The sequence below is a fragment of the Egretta garzetta genome, unplaced genomic scaffold (assembly GCF_000687185.1).
Source record: "Egretta garzetta isolate BGI_Z169 unplaced genomic scaffold, ASM68718v1 scaffold166, whole genome shotgun sequence".
Classification (NCBI taxonomy): Eukaryota; Metazoa; Chordata; class Aves; order Pelecaniformes; family Ardeidae; genus Egretta; species Egretta garzetta.
The window spans coordinates 153984-177613 of NW_009260133.1; the positions used below are offsets into that span (position 1 = coordinate 153984).

The following is a 23630-nucleotide window of genomic DNA, read 5'->3' on the forward strand; positions in this document are numbered from 1 at the left end:
CGAGGCAGAGCCGCCAGCCCCGGCCGCCCCCGCCATCCCGCCGCTGCGCACCGCACACGGGCACGGCCCTTCGGCGCGTCACCACCTTGAGTCCTGCCCCGGGACCGCATCCCCCGCTCGCTCTTGCGGCACGCAGGCTGCTCCCGCGTGTCCCCACCTGCCCTGTTTAGGGAGCTGGGACACGCCGCGGCACCGAATGGGGGTTTGAGCTCTCACAGAGAAACAGGAGTCAGATGCTAACATTTTTCCCAAGCTGATTTCCAACACTTTGGGCTTAACCACAAGTTTTCCATTCCCCTTTTTAAAATACCGTGTTCTCAAGCAATCGTGAGATACTGGAACAACTCCTCTTCTCCTGGCCTGAACTGAAACAAATCCAACCTCAAGCTGAGCCCAAACCTGCTCCAAACAGAAATAACATCCTGGTTCGATTCCGATGGATCCTCAGACCTCATGGATCTCTGTCTGGCCTAGTTTAGCTTAGAATTTACTGAACTTCTATGTGCAGCTGCTTTACGATATTTGAGTATAAACCAAAACACGTGTGAAGGACACCGATTCTTAATCTAAAGCAGCGTCGGGGGTTTTTTGGACTGTAAACAAAGTTTCGGGTGCAAATACCCAGCACTCTGCATCCTGCTAAAAATTCTGCTTAAATCCAGCCAGAAGGAATATATGCCACACTCACTCCAGAAGGATGGTAAAATTATTTATTCTTAATTAGTTTACATATACAGTAGTGACGTTTGGCTAGAAAAATGCCTGTGTCATAGTAAGAGATATTCAAACAACTACAAACTGTCAATAAATACATTAAAATCGCACTGTATGCTGATGTAGAAATCGCCTACGCTCTTTTGGTTGCTTACCCAGTACAATAGTATTGAAAAGGTTTTGGTGTTTTTCATGCAACATCAAAATTCTTCCTGACAATTCATGCTATACAACATTTTTTTTCTTTGTTAGGAATGGGATGAAATTTAAAATCCTGTTTGTTTACAAGTAGTAAAAATCGCTGAAAATTTTAACATAAAACTCTCAATCGTTGTAATAAAAAGAACCAATTTAAAGAAGGTTGTCTTTAAAAAAATTAATTTTCTCAACTAATTCTTTATAAAACAGGCAGTATTTCAAAAGGGATGTTTCCATCACCCAGGATGAATCATTTGTGCTTCAAAATTTTAAAAGGAATATTCGTGGCAAAAACCTAAACCCAACTGGTAGGTAGAGGAGAGATTGCAGTACGGACTGGCTAAAACCGAACATGCTTTCAAAATCTGGCCAGGAACACACTAAACACTGATCCACGTCACTATGCCATCACCTACTCTAACAATTAGAAATGGAATTTTAATAATACTTAGCTCTTTTCATGCTCAAAATTCTTCATAAACATTTAAATAGTCCTAACGCTTCTGCAAGTCCTATTATCCCTATTTTATGCTTGGGGTGGTAGAGGCGGAGAGGGCTGGGAATTTGCCAGGACACAGACCGCATCCTTTCCCTCCCACCTCCCTTGATTGTCCAAGTTTTTTATCGCTTTCTGTATTTCACACTGAACGTACTGGAAAGTCCCACGAAACACGGGTGGTCCGTTTCCGTCAGGTATTAGTGGTTATTATACAAGTTGCGTCACTTTGAAAGTTACATGACAAATATTAAAGTAACAATCGACATGAAGTCCACGTCCGAGGCTCGGGATCGATGTCCTAGAATGCCACACCATTTTCAAACCAAGCTTGCTCTTTCTCTAATGAAGTGTTAAGCACACGAGGCCTAATTCTTGCCATTGTACAGCCAAAATGACTCTTAAATAAGTCACTCATGGCCGTACAAAAGAATAAAATCTGTCCCTCACCATCTGTCCCTGGGAACACGGAAAACCCCTACAGTGGCCCAGTACATCCTGACATTGTACAACAAAAAGGACATCTTGATCAAAACGAAGGTTTCGGATGTGCTAACTCACCATGAGGTACAGATAACTAAGGTCTCTTCCCTCCCGCCCCCAAATTTGAAAATATTTGTGTCTGAATTACGTACTAGAAACCGTGTGGGAAAGTAAATGCCTAGCAAGGAGATTGCAGATATAAAATACAGTATTTTGCCTTCATCTCCTCAATCCCCAAATTGTCTTATTTCGGTTGATATCAGCATCCTGCAGAGAAAGGGCATTTTTGATTTTGCCACATTTGCCCTCTTGAGTTTTCTACCTTATACCTTGCAGTCTGTGCCCCTTTTAGATTTTTATCCTGCCTAGTTTAGTCTCGCTCTAAACCCAGGTCGGTTTCTTGCCATCCCTTGACAAGCTCCGGGTTTGCTCTGCCAGTGGACTGCAGGAGCAATGGATAACGTTGCGGTGTTTCACTACCTGATCTGTGAGAGACGAGAGACACAAAAAGTTCTGTCACCTGTCATAACAAAATGACCGAGTGTGCAAAACTACATCCCTCTTACAGGCACCCAAAAGGCTTTAAGAAGGCACGAGTATTCTCTGTCACTTGCTCCCCAGTGCCTGACCTCGGTGGTTTCAGTGCGTCTCCAATAAGCCCCATACAATGCGCATGTTCCCTTGAAGGGAACTTGGAGTAAAAATTAAGATCTTCAGATGTACTTCAGAGTTAGCGGTCGTTTCTTAGCAGGTGTCTCGCCTTTTAACAAATGCCAGAGCTGTATTACCTGTGAGAACTGGGTTATTGTGGCAACCTCGCTCCCTAGTCCATTTTCCTCCTTCTTTCCCAAACATCCCTGTTTCTAGCAGAGAGGAACAGTGCATGTTATGTGGGCTTTTTCTCAAGCAGATATCCAAAGCTCTTCCTGCCTTCCACAGAGCTGGTAGGCCAAAAAACATCTCTTTTGTGCAGATGCGGGAGCAAAAGTACAGGAGTTTTGCCCCTCTTCGTCCAGCAGTGCAGACAAGAGCTGGCAGGTCAGACGAGTACCCTGCTTCTGGCCGTGTCCTGAGAGGTGAGAAGCGCCTGCGGCTTCTTTTGACTTCAGGTGGGGACTGTGGATGTTTACCACCAATGGAAATCAGTCCCAAGGCACTAGGCAGGAACGGAAAGGACATAACAAAGCTGTTGTGACCTGGGGGTACTCTGTACAGCTGAAATGTCAGGCTAGAAAAGTTAAGAGGCATTGGCATCTTCCTCTGGGCTTTCTGGAAAAAGCAATTGTAACAAAAAAAAAAAAAAAAAAAAAAAAAAGATGCAAGATCCCAGGCAAATGTTTTTCCTGCCTGGCTGAAGCCATTCTCCCCGCTTCAAAAATCCAGGAGATGGAGGGATCATAAGACACTGATTCAAATGTGCTCGTGTTGAAACATTTCCATTTCAGACAGGTGAAATGCACTTGCATGCTTGGGCACGGTATCAGTTCTGTGTGAGGGACGGGAGCCCACAGACCTGCTTGGGCTCCACGGGGCTTACTGGGGGAGTTTCATCTCCAAACACCAGTCTGGTGATGGGAGCCATGCATTCCCCCCAGCCCAGACTGAGCCAGGTCTGGATGGAATGCATGTTCGCATCCAACTGGACTTCTAGCTGCCTTAAAAATGCCATCTTGAAAAAAAGGTTAAGAAAGGAAAGGCTGATGCTTTGGCAATTCATTGTCTGTTACGCAGTCCGAAAGCCTCGGGACATTATCAGTAGCTTGACTAGTGGCAATTCACTACTGCATGGCTGGTAGTCACCAAGAAAGCATTTCTTAACAGTTAAAGCAGTAACATTGATTGGGTACGCTTTTCACAATTCCTCCAGATCGGTTAAATCCACAACCACTTTCAAAAAGAGAGTGTCGTCTCTGATGTAGGTGTTCTTTGTGTTCTCCAGGACCGTGTGCGACACGAAGCGTGGACATCCGGACGCAATATTCATTTCTCCATCCGGCCTTTTGAAACTGCTGCTATTGGGGTCGGCCCTAAAGATTTCCACGATGTGATTTTTTTTCCCACTTTGGTCCAAAAGCATAAGTGTAACTTTTTGCTTGAAAGGCCACAGCAGCAGCGAGTCAAACTCCCCTCTCATCACAACGAAGTAGAGAGAGACGTGTGTTCCCTTTCCTGAGCCGTCCCCGTTCAGGTAGGCTCTCGCGCATAACCTGTACCCGCAGCGGCTGGTGTAAAAGGGCTGGCTGAATATGGAGAGGACACGGCCTTCCACCGCTTCTTTTTTCTTCATCTTGTAGTCTGTGATTTTCCAGATTAATTTCCCATTGTAGCACGTGCCTTCCAAAAGCTTAAATCGTTCTTCATTTTTATTGAGCTGTGCTTTGTGAATGTTGATCTGGAGATCGTGTTTGCTGGACTGACCTTCCAAAACAACTGGAGGAGAAAAAACAAAAAACAAAAAACAAAAAAAAAAAAAAAAAGAGACACACACACTTGGTAAAATAAAACTGTCAGAGCACTGGATACACAGAGCAACCAGACTTGAGCTGGCAAAACTGAACTACTCAAGCCTGAGTACAGGCTGTTAACTCCTGTTACTACACCTGTTAACTGTTTAAAATTGTAGTTGCAGCTGGTAGTTCAATAAGGAAACCCAGTGACTACAAGCCAGATTTAATGCCCGACTATGGATAGTACCACTGCCTCCATCACAGCGCACCGGCCTGACGAAGCCCAGCTCCCTGGCCCTACAGCGCCACAGGAATTCAGGAGACGTTGTGGAGTCGGGGAAGGCGGGAGGATGCAGCACGCAACCACCACGGCTTGGTCTGAGCAAGTGAGAAGAAGAAAGCCCTTTCTGGCTAACAGCTGCAATTGACTGTCGCACCAGAGACTCTACTTAAGCCACCAGTAAATCGGCAAAAACCTCATACCCGTGCACAAAAAAAATGAAAGTCTCAGCATACCCAAGCGCTGATCATATGTCTCCATCAGGGCAATCTTCTGTTTTACATTTTCGATTGTGTCAAACAGGGGTCGCAAGTCCAGTTTGCTTTGTTGCTGGTTTGCCATCTGTACTAGCTGTTTCACTTGCGATTCCAGGCGCACAGACTTATCCAGCTGACTGGCCAGAGTCTTCCCAGTTCATGCCATTGGAAGAGGGTGGAAGCGGAGACAAGAGACATTCGTAAGATCAGCCAGTTCATTTGAAGTAAGATAAAGAAGCCTTTAGCACGTCAGCAATATCAACTATGTGGTGCATTTTTAAGTACTCTGTTGGCTTAGGCACCTATCCAAATGCTCCTTCACAATTAATTCGGCACCCCTTACTCAGAGCCATTTGCACTGCATCGCTTCATTCACCTGATTATTCAAATTTACACCTGCACATTTGCAATGGGGGTCTGGCCATCACGACTGATACAGTGCTTTTTGCCCAGATCAGATATCCAGACTTCTTTATTGGTTAAAAAGACAAGACAATACTGTACTGTAAAAAACCAAGAAGGGCTTGTGAAGTGTCTGGGAGACAGTATTTGTTATTGCCCTGCTATTAATAACAAGTATTACCGGATAAACACATTTAAGGATACAAGAAAGGATACAAATTGGCCAAAAAAGGTAAAACAAACGGCTCACCTGTGTGCTTACCATCAAGTTGCTATTTTTGCCAAGCAGTTGTGTGAACTGCCTGAATTCTTTCTCGCACTTTTTAATGGCCTCTGCTAGCTGCTGGATTTTAATCTCTTTACATTCAAGGCTCTTATACAGGTCAGATATCTACAGATGGAAAAAACAGGGTAAAAATGCTAAGGCACACCAAAATATGCAACAATCTAAATAAAACATAGGTGACTATATAGGAGAAAGTGATAAAGTTTACAACGCAAAGCCTCTAACTTAGCTAGGTATAGCGCCACTTAGTTTGCAATTCGTAGGTTAGCACTGGCAAGCACTGAACATAAGGTAGTCACATCCTTTAATAGATCTGTGCGGCAACACACAGCAAGGAGACTCATAGCTCTCATCCCCATCATGACGATCCATTCAGCTCTACAGGGGGATAATACATACTTAGGTGCACACAGGTGCCTCTGTGTTTCTGTGTGTATGTATATACATTACTTTTTTTCCTTCTACTCAGGGCTAACCAGTAAAAGAGATGAGTCAGTGAGGGATACTAACTCCGAAACCAAGTTGTGGCACTTTGGGGCACTTAGTTTTAGCATAAACAAGCAGAAGGGTTAAGTCAGCCATCAGCCGGGACGCATTCACCTCAGCAGGATTGGGCACGCGCCCAGTGTCACCTCCTGGGAGCCACAGAAATGATCGTGAGTGGAAAAGTGCTTGCAACTGGCTCTGTGCTACTCTGTGCTGCCTCTACAGAGGGGGTGACTTGGGCATCTTAAAGGCTCTTTTTCGGAGCAATCTGACCGGCCACTGAAACTTTAAATTGCTCTATCTCCAAACCTCGTATCCACTGTAAGCCGAGACTGAAAGCAAATGAGGTGAGCGATGGCAATGAGCTTCCCACCGCGCTTAGTGGAGAATATACATGCCTGAGCACAGAGAGGTTTCCATCTAATTGACTGACTTCACTAGAAGAGCTTATTCTGATTTCTGAGGTGTGCAAAAATGATAAAAACAATCTTTTAAAACGTAGCTCAGCTAAACCAGGCAACAAATGCAGAATCTTCTATCATCCTCCAACCAGCCATGAACTGCTGAAAAGTGCTTATGAAATATGACTTACCTGTTCTTCCAACCGGGAATTCTTGTCTAAAATTTGCAGCATGTGTTCCCTCAAGGCGCCATTTTCATGTTCAGCAAGTTTCCCTCTTTTAACCTTAGCAAGGGAGGGAGGGAAGTGAAAGAATAAAATAAGAAGATACGCAGATTTTTGAAGCTGTTAGTGAAAAATGTATTGATGCAAGCATTTAAAATGTCTCCTCTGTGCTTTGAAAGCGAGGGGATGGATGGCAGTCTGATTCCCTAGGACAGCATCTTAGCCAATACTGTTGTGAAAGAACAAAAACTGGTTATTTTGATTAATTACTCTGATTGGTTTGGGAGACAAATTCCAGTCCCAGTACAAAGAAGATCTATAAAACAGTACCTTTACAAGACATCCATACTGCTTATACGGGCAGTCCACTTCTGCCTCAGGACACACAGCGTGGTGCTTTTCAATCTGCATATATTAACAAAGAAACTTGTAATGAAATAAATATTAAGTAACTTGCCGCACTGATAAAATCTGAATGTCTGCATAAAGGGCAAATAAAGGCCAATGTCATGACACCACTCATCACGGAAAGAAGAAAATGAATATTCAGAGTCAGTAAGTGAGCCAGATTTTTCCTGATACAGCAAAATGTCCATGGCTTTGCAGCGGCCAAATCCCAGACTTATAAAATGGGACACATATCCCTTTTAGGACCAAAGAAAATACTTAGAGCAATGAAGTTGTATTGGCACAGGCCAATGTGGTCTGCAACGTAACTTTCAGTTTTCATAAAGGTGTGATGAATCACAGGATATGAAAAAAATAATAATACCTCCTTCTTCAGAATTATTTGTGAACAGTTTTGGAGACAAGGCACAGGGTAATCAGGACAGTCATTTTCCTCATGATTCTGGGGAAAAAGAAACAAACCAAGGCAATGGTTTGCATTTTTGTAAAGCAGTATACACAGAGAAAGCTGTGCAAAAAGTAATCTCAAACATACACATGCAAGCCCCATATCACACTGTTGTTCATAAGAGAGCAACAGTAATGGGCAGTATTTAGAGCACATTTATTATACTTTCTCCTTCAGCTACTTGGCCAAATTTTGTTTCAGGAGTTGTTAAACCCCATTGCAATGCTGGAAACTTTTCACTCAGAAACATTAAGAGGAAACATGTGCTATGGATTCTCAGGGAATGCTTTATAATCTTACCTTTATGTTAATTAACACCACATATTTATTACAGTACTGACACATTTCTTCTCGAAATTTACAGTGCTGGCTCAAATGCTCCTTTAAGTCTTTCCGAAGAATTTGATCACAACATCCATCATTAGTGCACCGCACACTTTCAAACAAACACTGCTGAAGATGCTCCTGCAACATGCAACAGCAAATTAAACCCCAAAGTATTTAATCGCATCTCCAATTGCCCAACAGACCCACAGAAACATTCAGCTGTTTGGTAACAAACAAAACTCTGAATACTCTTTCCTCCATAAACTCTCCTTTTCCAACCTCAAAAATAAAGTGAACGTGAAAATTTGGAGAGTCCTTTGTATGACTTCCACTTTTCATTCAGTTGATATACTGAAAAAAGGCCCAAATGGCCAGTACATCCTGGCAAGTTTTCTTGAATCGACCATCACGTGGCACTCAAGCATACAGAAGATACATATAGATGCTCTGGGTATACTAAAGCTACATAAAGCAAATGGTTCTTATTAAACAAATAACCTGAGGAAAAGCTGGAAGAGGCTAACAGATGTAATGTTTCGAGCTCAACATTTGCTATTTACAGTGTATAGCTAAGTCATAATCTTTGCACTTAAACCACATTGCTACAATAACTCTGAAGTCTGAAGACAGTCACTGGAATCTAGCTTACCATAAATATGCAGAGTTTGCACGAAAATCAAAGGCTTCAAAATTTGATCAAGCAAACTAACCTGATATCGTCCCAGAATTATTTTTGAATTGCAGTCAGGAATGTTTTTGCAGAACACGTGCAAGTTGAGAACTTCTCTTTTACAGCAGTTGTCTTTGAATACCTGTAAAGGAAGCAAACCAGCCTTCATATGCAGTCACATAGGATGTTATAAAGAATATAAAGAAGCAAAACATCACAACTTTTTAAATCACGTAAGTGTAGACACCGTAATTGCGAGTATGGTTCTTGATACTTCATACTGAAAATGTATCCTAAAAATACAAATTAAAACATACATGAATTTTCTAATAAGCATAGGGTTTTTTCCCCCATATAGTTATTCCACAGATGCTGATCCATCCCACAACCAGCAGGATCAGTAGCTCAGGAGGTATAAAACCACTGCCAGAGCCTTCCTCCATCTAGAAGAAAGCAGCTGAAGCTAATGGGTCCCAAAGGCCAAACCAGCTCTGTGCATGCTCCTCCGATGTTCAAGCAGTGCAGCGCGCCTCTGGGATGGAGACGATGCTGAGATATCCCTTCTAGAGACTCTGAAAAACAGCACCGTTCCCAGTTGGGTATGCAGAAGCAAGTTAAGCCCCCAGAGCAAACTTTTAGTCTTATTTAGAGATCTTCCTCTAAGGAGCGTTATAAAGCTTCTCACTGTTGTGTTACTGCCATCAAAATTTGCACAAAGGAAAAGATAGTGAATGAAAAACAAAACCGACATGGGCAGTCTGATTACAATTTCCTATCAGGGGTAGGAGACAGAGCAAGGAGACATTTGATTTCACTGGAAAATTCATTCAGTAGCTTGCAAAAAAAGAAGCATGAACGTCTAAACCTTAGAGCATGAACCTTATCCTTTCCTCTAAAAAGTTACCCCAAAAGTCAATTAAGCCTGCAGGGTTAATGAGATATAATGAAAGTAGCTAAGGCAGCAAATTATAGCCAAATGAAAACAAAGACAATCAAATAAAGAAGATGATCCAGCAAGATGGGGCATTAAAAAGGTGAGCCAATAAACTCTCCACTAAAGAGATATCTGATGACTAGGGGAGATTTAAAACTTGGTGAAACTCTTCAACACTTTACTGGAAATACAGAAGACTAAAATGAAATAACTTCAGAACATGAGGTATAAAAGAAAGCTTTAGCTCTACACCCACACTTCCTTTCTGGGAGAGCATCACTCAATACACTGCTTCCCTTAGCATCATTTCAGAGACAAAAACTGCTCTGCCCCTGAGGCCTAACAGTCTAAGAGCCACCTCGTCTTGCCTTTTCCATGCAGATGTTGACTGCTGAAGTAAAACTACAGCCACTTACCTCGTGCATTTTTATTGTTTCTTTGTCGACAGGACAGGTGGGTACTGCATTCAGCTCTCTAGATCAAAAGAAGAGTCATGTTAATGCACAGAAAATGTTATTTTCTTAATGAAATTGGGCTATGCTAGAATCTGCCTCTAGCAGAAGTCAGTACTAGATACCATAAAACTCAAAAAAAAGTGCTTTGGAAACACTTCTGTTTGGCAACTACACAGCTAAATTCTGCTCACAGCTCTAAGGGGGCATTAAGATGCAACAGTGAATATGTAACAGAAAGCAGTTTGTCCTGTGAGTGTTAATAAGATGGTTTTTAATTAAGAGGACTTTGTCACTCTCTGGCCATCTGCTGCTCACAAATGTGAGCATGTGTTAAACCCAGCCTTTGCCTAAAGCAAGCAGCGGGCTCCTTGCTACAACAGCAAAAGAAGATCTAATGGCTCCTGCCTTAAAAGGCTTCCAGAAACCCTACAATAAGGGATGGGAAAACACTTGTTGAGGGAGTGCAAAAGAGAGGCAACTCAGCCAGAGAAAGCAGGAAACGTGAAGCACCCAAAATTCATAAAAGGTAAATGGTGGCATCCATCCACATAAACAGGCTCCTCTGCAGCCTTCCCAGGCCAAATCCTGCCCTTGGGTACATCAAGCAGTACATGATGTATTCCCAGACAGGTCTGTGGGGTAAACTCCTTTGTACCTGCAAATGAATCCCAAGCAGATGGATGCCAGCAGCCTTGTGATCTGACTGTAGGATGGGGTAATACTAACATCAGTTTTGTAACTCCACTAAAATCAAAGAAATTATACAGAAGCAAGTGAAAACAGCTTAATCCAACAACCAGTGCCAATACCATGCGACATTAATGCAACAAATTCATCTGAACAGCACAGTGCTAGACAGATAGACCGAAACAGCCTCTCACGCAGTACTGCTTAAGCTTACACCAACAATTTCTTTACGCTGACTTCCCTGCAGTTACCAAAGTATTCCTCACCAGCACCAGGTAAGGTCTTTCAAGACACCTTTAAAACACTGAGCACGCAGTCATTGAGTTCAACAGAGTCTTTCCACTGACTCCTTCAGCATTTTTTCAGATTGGTACTATTATTATGGCACTCACGGCTAATTTATAGAAGGCATTGACTTCTTTTTAGGAAGGAGAGTACGGGGAGCTTGCAGATGCAGGAGGGGTTTTGCACTGACCTCAAAGCAAGAATGCACTGCTGGCAAAATCGGTGCCCGCATCCTGTCTGGTGGGGGTTGCGAAGGACGAGGTGGCAGTAAGCACACTTGTACCGGTCCTCTAAGGCTTCAACAAACTTGTAGTCGGCGTCAGGCTCGAAGTCCAGAGAGACGGCGCTGGCAGAGTTCTGGCGCGTGAAGATGCCCGAGAGAGCAGCAGGTTCGTCACAGGCCATGGGAGCTGCGCTGGGAACCAGACACAGGGAGAATCCCTTCAAATATTCACCAGCAGCCACACCGCCTCGGCTACTGTGACAGATTTCGGAGGGAAACACAGTGCCAACGATGGAAGAACAACAAAATGCTCAGAGAACCACAAAACGATGGTTAGATGACAACCACCAAAGCACGCTTCTTTGGAAAAGAGTTTCACAATCTGAAAATTAGTCTGCAGAATAGAGATTTTTAAGGGTTTTTAAAAATTTTCTTGCAGCAGCTCCTAGTCTCAGAAAAATTACGAGTCACAGACACAGTTGGGGAAAGCAGAGGCCAAGTCTTGGCCCTAATACATGCCAGGAAAGTCTACACTTAATATAGAGCAGCCCACCCCCATGACTTCACGAGTTCAGGGAGGAGACAGCTTTGTGGTTCACAGCAAGGAGCATACAAAAAAAAAGACAGCAAGGGGATTTTACCTTCAGTTTAGGTGCTACAGGAGTCAAAGCCTCTTAACTTGACATCTTTCTTTTTCTCGTTGATCGCTCATTTATAGCAGTGAACTCTAATCATATTTTTTCAAAGTTTTACTCAATTATGTGCAAGTTCTTGGCTATAATTAATCCTGCCTGAAAGAAGTGGTGGAAAAAAAAGACAGAAAAGCAAGATTGCAATCAGAAGCGTGACATAAGTTTTTCTCTCAACCTACCAAAGCTCATACACAGCACAGGAATGCAATGTTAACTTTGTAATAGGAAAAAACAGCAACATTTGTTTCCAGCCCCAAGTCACAAACCTTGAGATTTGCCACCGGTCCCTCAATCTTGCAGTAGTTTTTTTCCAAGTAGCTCAAGACCTAGAGGCACTCCGGTTTTCGTGTCTTGCAGCTTTGCATTCAGAAGACCCTTTTTTCCTTACAGGATGTGTACAAAAGCACAACGCACCTGAGGTCTCAGACTGTTTCACGGGGGAAGTGCTCGATTTCATAGCTGTGCTGTGGGACACTATTTCTCCTCTGTGTGCATCACCTGCCCCGTCAGTCACTCAAGTCACTCTTACTGGCATCAGCATCTCTCCGAGAGCTCTGACTCAGCTCCTGGGAGGTCACTGAGGGCATCTTCTGCTTTCACAGGGAAGCAGGGCCAACACATCACCATTAACAACCTTACGGCTGGCATGAGACAGTACGCCAAGTACTGATGTACTGCCCTACCTCCCTGCTGCAATGGGTTCCTGGCTCACGAACGCAGCGATCAGTACTGTGCTACGCACAGCTCAAGCACTGCCACAGACCCGCCTTAGGCTCCAGAAAGCAGCATCCATTTCCCTTCTACTTTAATATCCCACACTGGGTGAGGAAATCCTGCGGACAGATAAAGTACCTGATTCAAAACCAAGCCAAAGCGCTTAACCAACGAAAATGTATTTCACAGCAAACACGTACGTGCTCCCGTAACTCAGCACCCTTGTTTGTGGTCGTACACGGTATTTACCAGCCCAGCTTGTGAGGGCCTCCCTGCCCTCCACCAGGCTGAATGTCAGACCTACTCCAGCGCAAGTGATCATCTAATGTCAGTAACCCACAAGAACATGAGCCCTAATCACATTCCAAGCACAAAGACTTATTATTCCAACTGGAGCTGGCAAATTACCCTGTTTGGTCCCTCCAAACGAACAGCCTTCTGCTTCAAACCAGAGATGATTGTCCATGTCTCCCCCTTCATTTTTAAATAGCTGACCTTTTCTCCTCAGAAAATGGGATTCCTGGTTCTCTGATGCTCGTTAAGGAGCAATTCTATTTTCCTCACATCAACCAGAGATGCCAAAGTGCAGCCTCGTGCCTGGGCTGCCTCGGTAGCGGATGCCAGCAGCAGAGCATGCCTGCTGCTTCAGAGGCTGATGGAGAGCTGTCACCGTTAACTTCCACAGCATCAGGCCTACAGGAACAATTTCCTACAAATTCATTCTTTCGCTAGTCGGTGAGAACCCCGAAACACGTTTCCTTCCTCTCCTCTTATTACTGCTCTCTCCCATTTACATGGCATCCAATTTCCTATTACACTGCAGGACTTGGATCACCTGATGGTATGGTTTAGCAAGTTAATGCCGCACATTAAAACACATTAAAAAAAAAAAATCCATCTTTTACCCATTTTGCCTTTAAGGGTCTACCTTAACTCCAGAAGTACTTTCAGCTGGGGTGAACAATGTTACAGATGTTTTAGGCAACAAAGTTATGGGATGCATTAAGAAGAAACACAGTCACCAGCCCAAAACCCCATCCATAAATTCCTTCAGAGCTCTCGCTGCTCTTTAGATCAACGGCATTCATTCCCATCTCTTTCCTGCAAAGAGCACTCTGCTGCGGCACGCCTTCCAACTCGCTTGCTGAAACGAGAGCCTTTATCTCCTTAAACACCTCCATGATGCACCCAGCCCAGACCCCATTCCTAAAAATGGAGACTCTCGGCACCTCCAAGCAAGTGCCTCCTCCACCTTAGCCCCACTCCGGAGCGTGCTGCACAGCCGAGGGCACCTCGGGGCATGGGAAAGAGCACATCAGGCGCTAGGCGAGCCCGCCTGCTCAGAGGGCAGGACGGAAACCTCCGGGTACCCAGAACACCGGGGACGTTTGCCACTGCTGCCAGCCTTGCAGGAGGTTTGCTGTGGGGTTTCCAGCTGTTCTGTCAGAGGAAACGGGCTGCCCTGGGAGCGATGGCGATGCTTCTCCCAAGCTGGAGGGGTGCCCGTGTGAATCAGCTGGGGAGAGGGGCTCAGAGGAGCCAAGAAACGGCAGCCCTGTGCCAGACCTACTGCTGGCCAGCGCTCGGCGGGATGCGATCCAAACCATTGAAGGCGGCGCCTAATTCCTGTCCCAGCACCCACTGGTGACTCAGGGCAGATTGCAGAAGCTCTTCTTCCACTTTGGCTTCCAGCGCCCGCGCTCGTGCTCTCTGAACTGAAACCAAAGGGAAACCATCAGGGGAAAAAGTGCTTTTTTGTGACAGCGAGAGCACGCCAATGGTTAACTGAATCAATTTCCTGCTTACGCTAATGCCTGGCCTGCGTAGGAGACAAGGTACGCTTTCACTTCTGCTGTTCACAGCTAAGAGCAATGGGGAGGCCTCCTTTCTTTGCGCAGACTGCGATTTTTCAGCACGTGTGTGAACTGTAATGTTGTTTTAAAATACAAGAGAGCGGCGCACTCAGGCTGCATAACGATGCTCTCGTGGCAGATGCACAGCACGCACGGCAAAGGGATTTTCATTGCAACTCCACTGCAATAGCACAAAAAAACCCCAAACAGTCTACGAACACTGAAAATCTACATGTCAAAAAAATGGGATTTCCATATACTGAAATAAACAGACTGAACTCTGACCGCACGTAGAAACGCAGTTTGAATCACTAGAAGCTAAGCCCTAGCCCTGTAAGCAGCTACCAAAGAGCGGGAGCTCAAAGGCAGCGCAGTACAAAGAGCTCCCGGCTGCCACCTTCCCACCATTTCAGCATCCCAGCCCTGCCTGCACCACCGGCAGCACATGCAAAACGCTTCTGGAACAACTCTTCCTATAACTGTGTTGTATGCAGATGCTTTAACCTCACTGGAAATAATCCAAAGGGGAGAATTTTAATAACAAAAATAAACTTGCTTAAACGTGGGCTATCCTGTTTGAACTACCACCACACCAAACTGAGCCCAAATGTTTTCCCTTAAAATGCTCCACACTTAGTGTATCTTACTGTTCAGAAACTGAGTGAGAGATGAACAGAACACGGTAACAAGGAGAAAAATCAGCATGGGCATGACTTACTATAACATAGAAATTACATTAATGTTTTTAGAGCCATGATAGAGCAGTGCCCCTCCAGCAGCGCTGCTGCCTACCTATGCCACCAGCAGTCAGAATGGAGAGAAGTGGCATGCAATGCCAATAACACATTGAACTATGAAAACATGAAAACTGTGAACATGAAAACATACTTGCTGCACACAGAGAAAACCATCCCTATAATGTGGTTGGTTTTTTTTAAGAGAATGTTTTTCCTGTTTTCTCTCACACAAAGCCAAGCCCCCCAAAAGATTGGCAGATTACCCCATGAGCTTTTGAGTGCCCCACTGCAGCAGGCTGCAGCACCAAACCCTCCAGGACGGCAGACCCGAGGCACAGGCACTGAACGCCACCGCATCTTTTAGGCTGAGAAGGGCAAATATGTGAGTTGTTATCACAGATCTGGTCGGCATGCATGGACAAGAAGATGGGATCCTTGGTCCTGCAGCCCAGCAAATAGGGGCTGAGAGCACAGCTTCTGTCGGGTTCACCGCCTGAGGGGAGGGCAGAGCTCAGCTACCTTCCAAGGCTGGGGTTATTGCTCAGTAAAAAGCACCGTGATCACTTCCTTACTTATCATGCTTCCATGAAATACATATAAAAGGGCACAGGAAAAAAGTTACACGCCTATACTATACACCTAGCTCTAGTTCAACTCTGTTGCTTTGCCCTAAGGCACTTGGTAGGGACAAGTCTTAGAAGATGCCCTGTCCCTTCCTATGAAAATCATCTACCTCTTATGGTACATCCGAACTGGAAGCCTGTCTTATCCACGGTGGGGAAAGTTTTGTCAAATTTAGAAGTCTAAGGTCAATTTGCTTCATTGGGAGCTGACAGGCAGAAGTATGATGGAGGGGAACATACCTTGCATTAAAATGACCCTCTCCAAGCTGCCTTATAAACTAGGTATATTAGCTGCCTCTGGTATTTTTGAATTAAAATAACAAAGTTATGTGATTTACTACTAATATAAGGGCCTCCACAAAACCACTGCATTTTGGGGACAAGAAATGTACGTCCCAACTCTTAACATATAGAGTGGAACAGGTAACAGAGTCTGCTCAAGAATGTCTAAAAATATCTCTACACTTTGAAACGCACATTTAAGATACAGCATATTATCTGGAGTCATGTGAAAACAGCAGATGATGACATCTGACATCATTGAGGGATCATCCTTGTCCCTTCCAACCCAGGAAGAGTTACACCATTTTGACTGCTGACAAGGAAACAGTCCCCATGGGGAAGAAGGACCCCGGCGGCATCATTTGTGCCCCCCAGCCCAGAGGCTGTGGAGGGAAAGGCTCCCCTATCGCACCAACACAGACCCACCACAGATACTCAGGGCTCGCTCCTACTTCGCCTGGCAGCAATTCAGCCTCAGGAGCTGTTCTGCTGTTGTCCTAATCACTTAAAAACCACGGTGCAGTGACCAGCTGGTATCCAGGAGAGAATATTTCTAATGGCAATAATTTCCTATTGGGTATGTGCCTGAGGCCCACAGGGTATGTTGGTGCAGAGGGCGGCAGAACAAATTTGGCTTCTTTTTTATATAGACAATATTATCCCATTCAAATTCCAGTATTACCTGATTCTCAAAGCACAGTCAAACCTAACATCAATTTTCTAATCTCCATAGGCAAATTTTCACTAAGCAGAATAAGACAGTAGGGTTTCCTTTGCATAGAGTTACAGTCAAGCATTACAATACAGCCCCGGAAGACTAGACTTCATCATATTTTTAAGACACAGATTACAACAGAGATAGCTTATAAAAAATTTTAGACAAATATACACTCTTACAACTAACGAAGTGTGTCTGGTGCTGAAGTAGCTTTGATTTTATGCGTAACTTATTTGCCACATCTGCTATTTTCCCTGGATCTCTTAATCATTAATTAATTTTGTATTATCAAGAAATCTCTTTGTATCTAATCAACACCATTTATTGTTACAGTAACACGGAAAATTTTTGTCCTAAAATAATCTCATTCACAGCTGGAAAATAATTTTGTTCCCATCAGTTCTGTACCAATATCTGCATGTGTTACCACCTTCCCAAGCACCAACAGAAATTTCGGTAAGAAGGCACTGCCACTCACCCCTATGACACTCCGGCACTGCTTTGCTGATTCAAGGGGTGAACTCGGTTTCTGAGATGTTTCGGGGTCTTCAGCCTTCCCCCAATGCAGCTCCACGCCTCTCACACCACGGTTCACGCCTGAAGAGCCCTTCAGAGATGAGAAATAATTCTAGCAACGTTAGGCTCCTGCTGGCATTAGCAGGACACGTTTTGGTAAAGCTGTACCTGAAAACTGTAGCTGGTCCTCAATGGGGAGAAAATGAGAGAGAGCGAGAGAGAGAGTGCGCCAGCGTAAGCTTTGTGGTTAAAACAACAGTACGAGCATTTTAAAACAGCAAGGGAGTGGAAATCCCCCAGCGTAGCTTTGAAAAGATCATGTCTAAAAATGTTTTTAAAGTATTAGGACAAAAGGCAAGCCACTGAAAAGTATTTTCCCTTACTGTGCTGATGTAGGGACTGCAGATTTCACCAGCTGGAGCAACACAAGGTTACCAAGAGCTTTTCTCGCAGTTTTTGTCTGAGATACAGAGGAGTTTTCACCTTTCACCAAAGTGGTGAGTGATGTGACCGAAGAAAATGGGCAGCAGGAAACACATAAGGATGTAAGGAATACCCAGGTCCAGCCTTGCAAATCCCTCCACAGGAGCCCTGGTGAGCCCAGGTGGACCCGCTCGTTGCGGGAAGCCAAGGAAGGGCTCATGGAGGAAACAGCAGCAGCTCAGTCACACAGTGACTACATCAACTCACGCTACAGGCGACACAGGCGTTTCGCATTCAAACCAGAACCCTCCAACTGAGATAAAATCAATTTTAAGAAAATAAATGTTCATATTTGGGTTTGTAATAATTTAAGTGGCCATAAACCCTAATGATTTTGTAGGCTGAACTGAACTGCACACCCAGGATTCCTGGCAGCCTTCATCTCCGCTGACTCTGTGCATGTCAGCCTCCCTCCCTAGACCAAACCACGCTGCCCTTACGGCACTGCTACGGGCTCTATCTTATTTTCTACATAAACAATCATTTTTAGGTCTCCTGTTACTTAAAATACTAGTTTTCCAAAGAAAGCTTCTATTCTGTCTTGTAGTAAATGCAGCACATTCCCTCTTTAGCCTTTTCCCTTTAACCGTGCTTGCTCCCAGAGCATTCCTAACCTACTTCAATTTCCATCTTCCCTCCCAGGAGGCATCTCAACCTAGTACCTGTTTTTCTGAACCTTCCCTGAAGCTCTGGAACAGACAAGTCACTGCTGAAGTCAGTGGCAAAGTGGAAGGCATCGATTCGAAGGCATGCTGCTTCTTTACAGGATCAATTCAATTGATCCAAGCTGTATTTCTAGACGCAGCCCAAGCTGTCTTCTACAGGCAAGCCTTTTAAACCAGAAGATATTATTTTGTCCTTGCCATGAACTCATGTGCATCCTGGTCAGGCTGTTGAGCATACACAACCTCTGCACAGGCTGACGTCAGAACAGCAAGACAGCTCGTAGGTGGGCTTTCCTTGAACCTGGCAGCTCTGGAGGAAGGACGGATGCGGCTGGTTTCATCGGGAGGAGGCAGCGCTGCAGAAAGCAATAGCGCTCTGTGAGCACAGCTCCAGGAAGCACCATCTGCTTCTGGGAAGCTTTGGGGAAAACCCCAAATGGAGAAGTTGAGTAGGAGCAGGATCTTAATTTTAAACAATTTCACTCTGCAGATGAGTAGAGAACAAGAGGCCAGTGTTATTGTTTGTGGGCAGCCCTCGATCTCCTCCAGCACCAAGTGCCGTGCTGAAACCCTGACCAAGTTTCAAGCAGGCTCAGGGGGACGAAAGTGAGCGAAAAGACAGCCATGAACAGAATTTATGGAACAGAATGAAGGAAAAGAGAGGCACAAGAACAACATAAAGAAACAAAAGTTACTGAAAAGAGGTAACAACAAGGGACGGAGAGCAAGACAATGAAGGGGTTTTAATTTTTTTTTTTGAGTATTGGAGCCAAAGTGAAGTCCTCACTTTTCCTAACAAATAATTGGCCATTACCTATTTTGCAGAACTAGGTCCTTAGGGCTTTTAAGTTTACATCTCCCTCCCTGCCCCACGGGTACAGGCTATCCAGGACTTTGGTTGCTTTGACCATTCAGTTGGTTTGGCCACGACGTAGGAGAATCTTCATTTTAATTTCCCACACCCCTGACTCTTTGACTTAGTCTTAATGAAGAAATTAATCAGCATGTATACTGAAACCTGTGAATCAACTCAATGGTTATTCATCCAAATTACTGGGATGAACTCAAATTTCGTGAAGGCTGGCTATGCCCTTCTTCTGACTTTTTCCCTTGTTCCAGGGGTAAACAATTCCCCTTGCTGTGGCCTCAGGAATTCAGTGGATTTTGCTCTAATGCACACATTGTATTTGCTGACGTAGGGGGACACATTTTTCTAGTCACAGTCCTCACTGAAAAGGTAACTGCTGATGTAAAAACCCAGACGCTATTGGGACCCCATGAACTTGCTGTTGGGAAAGCAAAGGTCATCACCACTTTCTTTTCCTAAAAAAAACAGGGAAAAGGATGTGTTCTTAAGAACACATCTCTTCCCATGAGATCAAACAGGGTGAGCTGGAGATTTACACAAGTACAAACTGGGAGCCGTGCTTTCACGCAGCCCCTTCTCTCAATGCCATCTGCAGTTGAAAGCTGTGCTGCCGCCCGTCCGTGCACGCTGCCGCGGCCAGGCAGAAGCGCAGCTGCACAGCAATCCCCACCACTGCCACCGGCCAGGATGAGCGCCGGGAGCAAGGCATAGGGACCTGCTGGGAGGGGTGAAAGGCAGAACCGCCCCATCGGGCATCAGGCGAGATGCTGTGTAAGAAGGATGCTAAAGACGCCCTGGGCAGTATCCAACCATGCTCTCGCTGTTGGCACCGGGTTCAGCTTTATTGCTCCCAGCAGTGAACAACGTCGCTGTTTTTAGTGACCTCAAGGTGCATATCTCAGGCATCACCAAGGTCCACATTCATAATTCCTCAGTAAAGAACTGCTACGACACAAGGTTTAATGCCGAGGGCAGTGAGACAGACAAATGGACAAGTTTTTTTCTTTATAGATATTGCCCAGTAGCCTTCCATAATACCTTTCATTGAATATGTGACCTGGCAACTCTTTGTACCTGCTGTCTCTAAGGCAATATTAAGAAATGAAACCCCTGGGGTTGGTTTCTTTTGAAGTTAGCAAGGGTTACATTCCAGTTTCAAGGACATGGACAGCGGATGAGACTGAAACCTGTATGACTTAGCACAGGTCTGATCATTGCGTGTCTCACAGCGACCACTTCGGGAAAAACTGCTTTGCAGATTGTTCTTCTCCTTGAGGTTTGGTTAGTCGCTAGGTGGCTTTTCATAATAATAATAATAATAACAGACTTACATTTCAGTACTATCTTCTGCAAAATAAGTACACAGCAACATACTTACCCCTGGAGAATCCCTGTATGCAAATGTCAGTATATTACATATAAAAACTTGCTTTATCAGTGTTGTTGTGTCCCCCACCCCCCCATCCACCCCGCCCCCAAGACAAAGACGCTGAACTACAGAGCACTCTGGGCAGTCCCATATCAAAACTACTGTGGTTTTGGGTGCAGACAGTTTCTCACTCACTTGTTTATTTGTTGCATAGACTGAGCTGGGGAGACTATGGAAATTTTTGCAACATTTTTATTAACAATATGCATGACTCAAGCTTCCTCACCTTCCTAAGCTCAGCCACGCACTGGGGTAAAGACATTGGCTTCTTTCCTGGGCTGAGGGAAGAGGGTGGAACGAAACAAACTGGTACAGATAAGGGACTGACGACTAACAGTGTGAATATTAACTCTTCACAGTCATTCACCAAGAAACTTGAACAGAAAAGGACCAGAAAGCAAAAGAAGAGGTTCTGAAATCCTCACCGCAACTCAGGCCCCAGACCCAAGGGCGTGCTGGCCGTCAGGTATCCCAGCCAGCTGGCTGGGGACCTGCAGCAGCACCCTCGAGTTGGCACGCTGCTCCGGGCAGGCCGCCAGCTGCTGCTGAGGACAGCATGTCTGAGAGATGAAAGAAACTACCTACACCACTGCAGCCACCACCAACCGCCCCAAGAAGATCCAGAGCCCAAGAAATGCTACAACTCATACAGACTCTCTAGAGGGCCAGTGAGGAGGAATGCTCTCTCAGAGTCAGCTATTTATTGATGATAAATAACATCTGTTTGTGTAAAATCAAAGGGTCAGACAAAGAATGGAAGAAGATAAAGCGCTATAGGTTAGCTTAAAGATAGGACACAAATAAAGCCCATGAGGTCAAGCACGCTACAAGTCTGGAGCTGCCTGCTGAAGGGATCTGGTAAAGCGACCCAAATGATACATGGCACAGAACAGGGAGCTTCTGACCTGGCCCGTAGCTTTGATGGCTGCATAAAAACTATGCTCCTGTCTTAGGGAGACTGATTAGGGAGCCTGCGGGGTGAAATAAAGAGCTGTCTGGCTTCTGCTCTTTGCAACTCATTTGAAATTCCTTTTTTCAAAGCCTCCAACAGCAGCTTTCCAGCTTTAAAATCTTGTCCCCTCCTGGATGCCATTCCTCATCCTCTCCAACTCTGCAATTACTCCCGTGCCCTCCAGAGTTTCTGTGAGCACCGCAAGCTTTTCTCTCTTCCTTCCTGATGTTACCCCAAACCTTATCTTTCGGCACCTGACACGTCTTCACCCAAAGTTTCCTGCCAGCTACTCACAGATGTGCCGCAGACCCTTTTCCTGCAGAAGCTGAACTCTCGGCCTCGCCTCTGGTATCCGGGCTGTGTGTGACTGCCAGCTTGGGGGCAGCCCGCTGCCCCCAGCCTTCCCCAGCAGGCTGCCTCCTGCCCAGTCCCTCTGTCCCTAAACCTGACACAGCCAGCCTGCATTCCATGTAGGTCCATAACCTTCACCTCCCTCTCTTGGTCTTAAAGCATTAGACCTTCACAATGTCTCACCAACTCCTTCTGCTTCAGATCTTCATATCATACGGTATTTCTTGTCCACTTACACAAATAAAACTCTCGTCCATCATCACCATCCTCCTCCAACTTTTCCAAACACTCAGTTCCCCTGAAATGCAATCTTTTACTTGTTTATCCACTGAGGATGCTGGTGCAGGGATCGTTTTTCGAAGCCACGGCTGTAACCACATCACCTCTCTGTCCATCCCTCCACCTCCCCGCTGCACCAAAACCTCTTGACTTTTGAAGCCTGTTCTAGTCTCCCTCCACTTGCCCTTGCATCACGTCCGATGGTTTAAAAGGGCTGATTTCATCGCGTGATGACACCAGGCTCCACTGCCTGCTTCTTACGTATTTAAGCAAGTACATACTGCGAGGACAGATTTTTTGGAGTGATATTAGCAGGCTATTCTGCTTCAAATCTCTTCTGCAAGATCTCCTCTGCCAAGCCACTGGGAACAACTGGCTTCTAATCAGCTGCAACCACTGACTATCATGCTGGTCCCACTCTCTCCTATTGCTCTTGTGCGCAGGCACGTCCTTCCCTCCTGACTTGAACTATAAAACCCCTTTGGCCCTGGGCTGTGGTTTTGCCCCCTGCTCGCACAGCTCCCGGCACACTGGGGTCCTCACCCACGCAAACACTTCTCCATGTGATGAAAATTAAAAAAAAAAAAAAAAAAAAAAAAATAATCAAGGTTAACAGCAAAAGAAGCTACTCTGGGAGGCTTTAGGCCGAGCGTCCCACGCGACGACCACGACTCGCGCCAAGATCAAAAGCAACGGTGCAATGCAGTCCTCAGGGCAAAACAAGATGAAGTCCATACTAGCCAGGCCGGCGCTCCTGCACCAGAGCATCCTGGAGCGCCTCAATTTTATGTTCACTGTTAAACCTGCGTGCTCCATGTAGAACCAGCAGGGGCGGTTTAAAAATACGGCCGTGTTACTGCTGCCAGTCTGAAGGCATGCCTGACCTGAATACACCCTGCTATTTTTATCACATCGTTGCGCTCCTTCAGCCATCCCGTATCAACAAAGCGGAAGTTATGAGGTAAGTTGTTCTTGGCTGGCACCGGGAAGGCGCGGCCAAGCTGACGACAGGCAAAGCCGTTCAAGAAGCGCAACAATCACAGCTCTTCATTTTTCCTTCCAAATCTTAAGAGAGTGTTGAAAGCATTTGGTCGAAGCCCGCTGCCTCGGCATGCTCCCCGGGGTGCTGTTAACCAGGGAAAGGCGGGGGGACTGGCTGGGTCTGGCCACACCAGCACAGAGGGGAAATCCCCTCCCGCCTGGCAGAATCCACTTGATGCCAGCGGGGACACTTGTTGCCGTTCCCCGCAATTTAAGAAGATCGGCGCCGCTGCAGAGGCATTCACCCCAGCAGACCCCGCTGCTTTGTCTCCTTCCCAGCCTCCGAAATGTCGGCTCCCACAAGGAAGCCCCGAGG

The 23630-nt window shown here is 45.4% G+C and overlaps 2 protein-coding genes across 3 annotated transcripts in view; both read right to left on the reverse strand.

Annotated features, from left to right (window-relative positions):
• Positions 1-3263: 3263 nt before the first annotated feature.
• TRAF5 (TNF receptor associated factor 5) lies at positions 3264-17430 on the reverse strand. Of its 2 annotated transcripts, none has more exons than XM_009641580.2 (13): positions 17415-17430; positions 17209-17337; positions 11753-11902; positions 11079-11298; positions 9878-9935; positions 8568-8669; positions 7831-7995; positions 7447-7524; positions 7005-7079; positions 6642-6734; positions 5528-5668; positions 4855-5023; positions 3264-4321 (listed from the first exon to the last, which is right to left on the reverse strand). In XM_009641580.2, the coding sequence occupies exons 4-13, from the start codon at positions 11291-11293 to the stop codon at positions 3744-3746; spliced, it is 1674 nt and encodes a 557-aa protein (XP_009639875.1). In that variant the 5' UTR covers positions 11294-11298; positions 11753-11902; positions 17209-17337; positions 17415-17430; the 3' UTR covers positions 3264-3743. The 2 variants fall into 2 exon arrangements, with proteins under 2 accessions (XP_009639875.1, XP_035752901.1); XM_035897008.1 differs by having other exon boundaries at positions 11079-11303.
• Positions 16727-23630, reverse strand: part of RCOR3 (REST corepressor 3) — a 30703-nt gene continuing 23799 nt past the window's right edge. Inside the window, exon 11 of the transcript XR_004842367.1 lies at positions 16727-16737. The gene's annotated coding sequence lies outside the window, so the exon portion shown is untranslated. The remainder of the gene's footprint in view (positions 16738-23630) is intronic.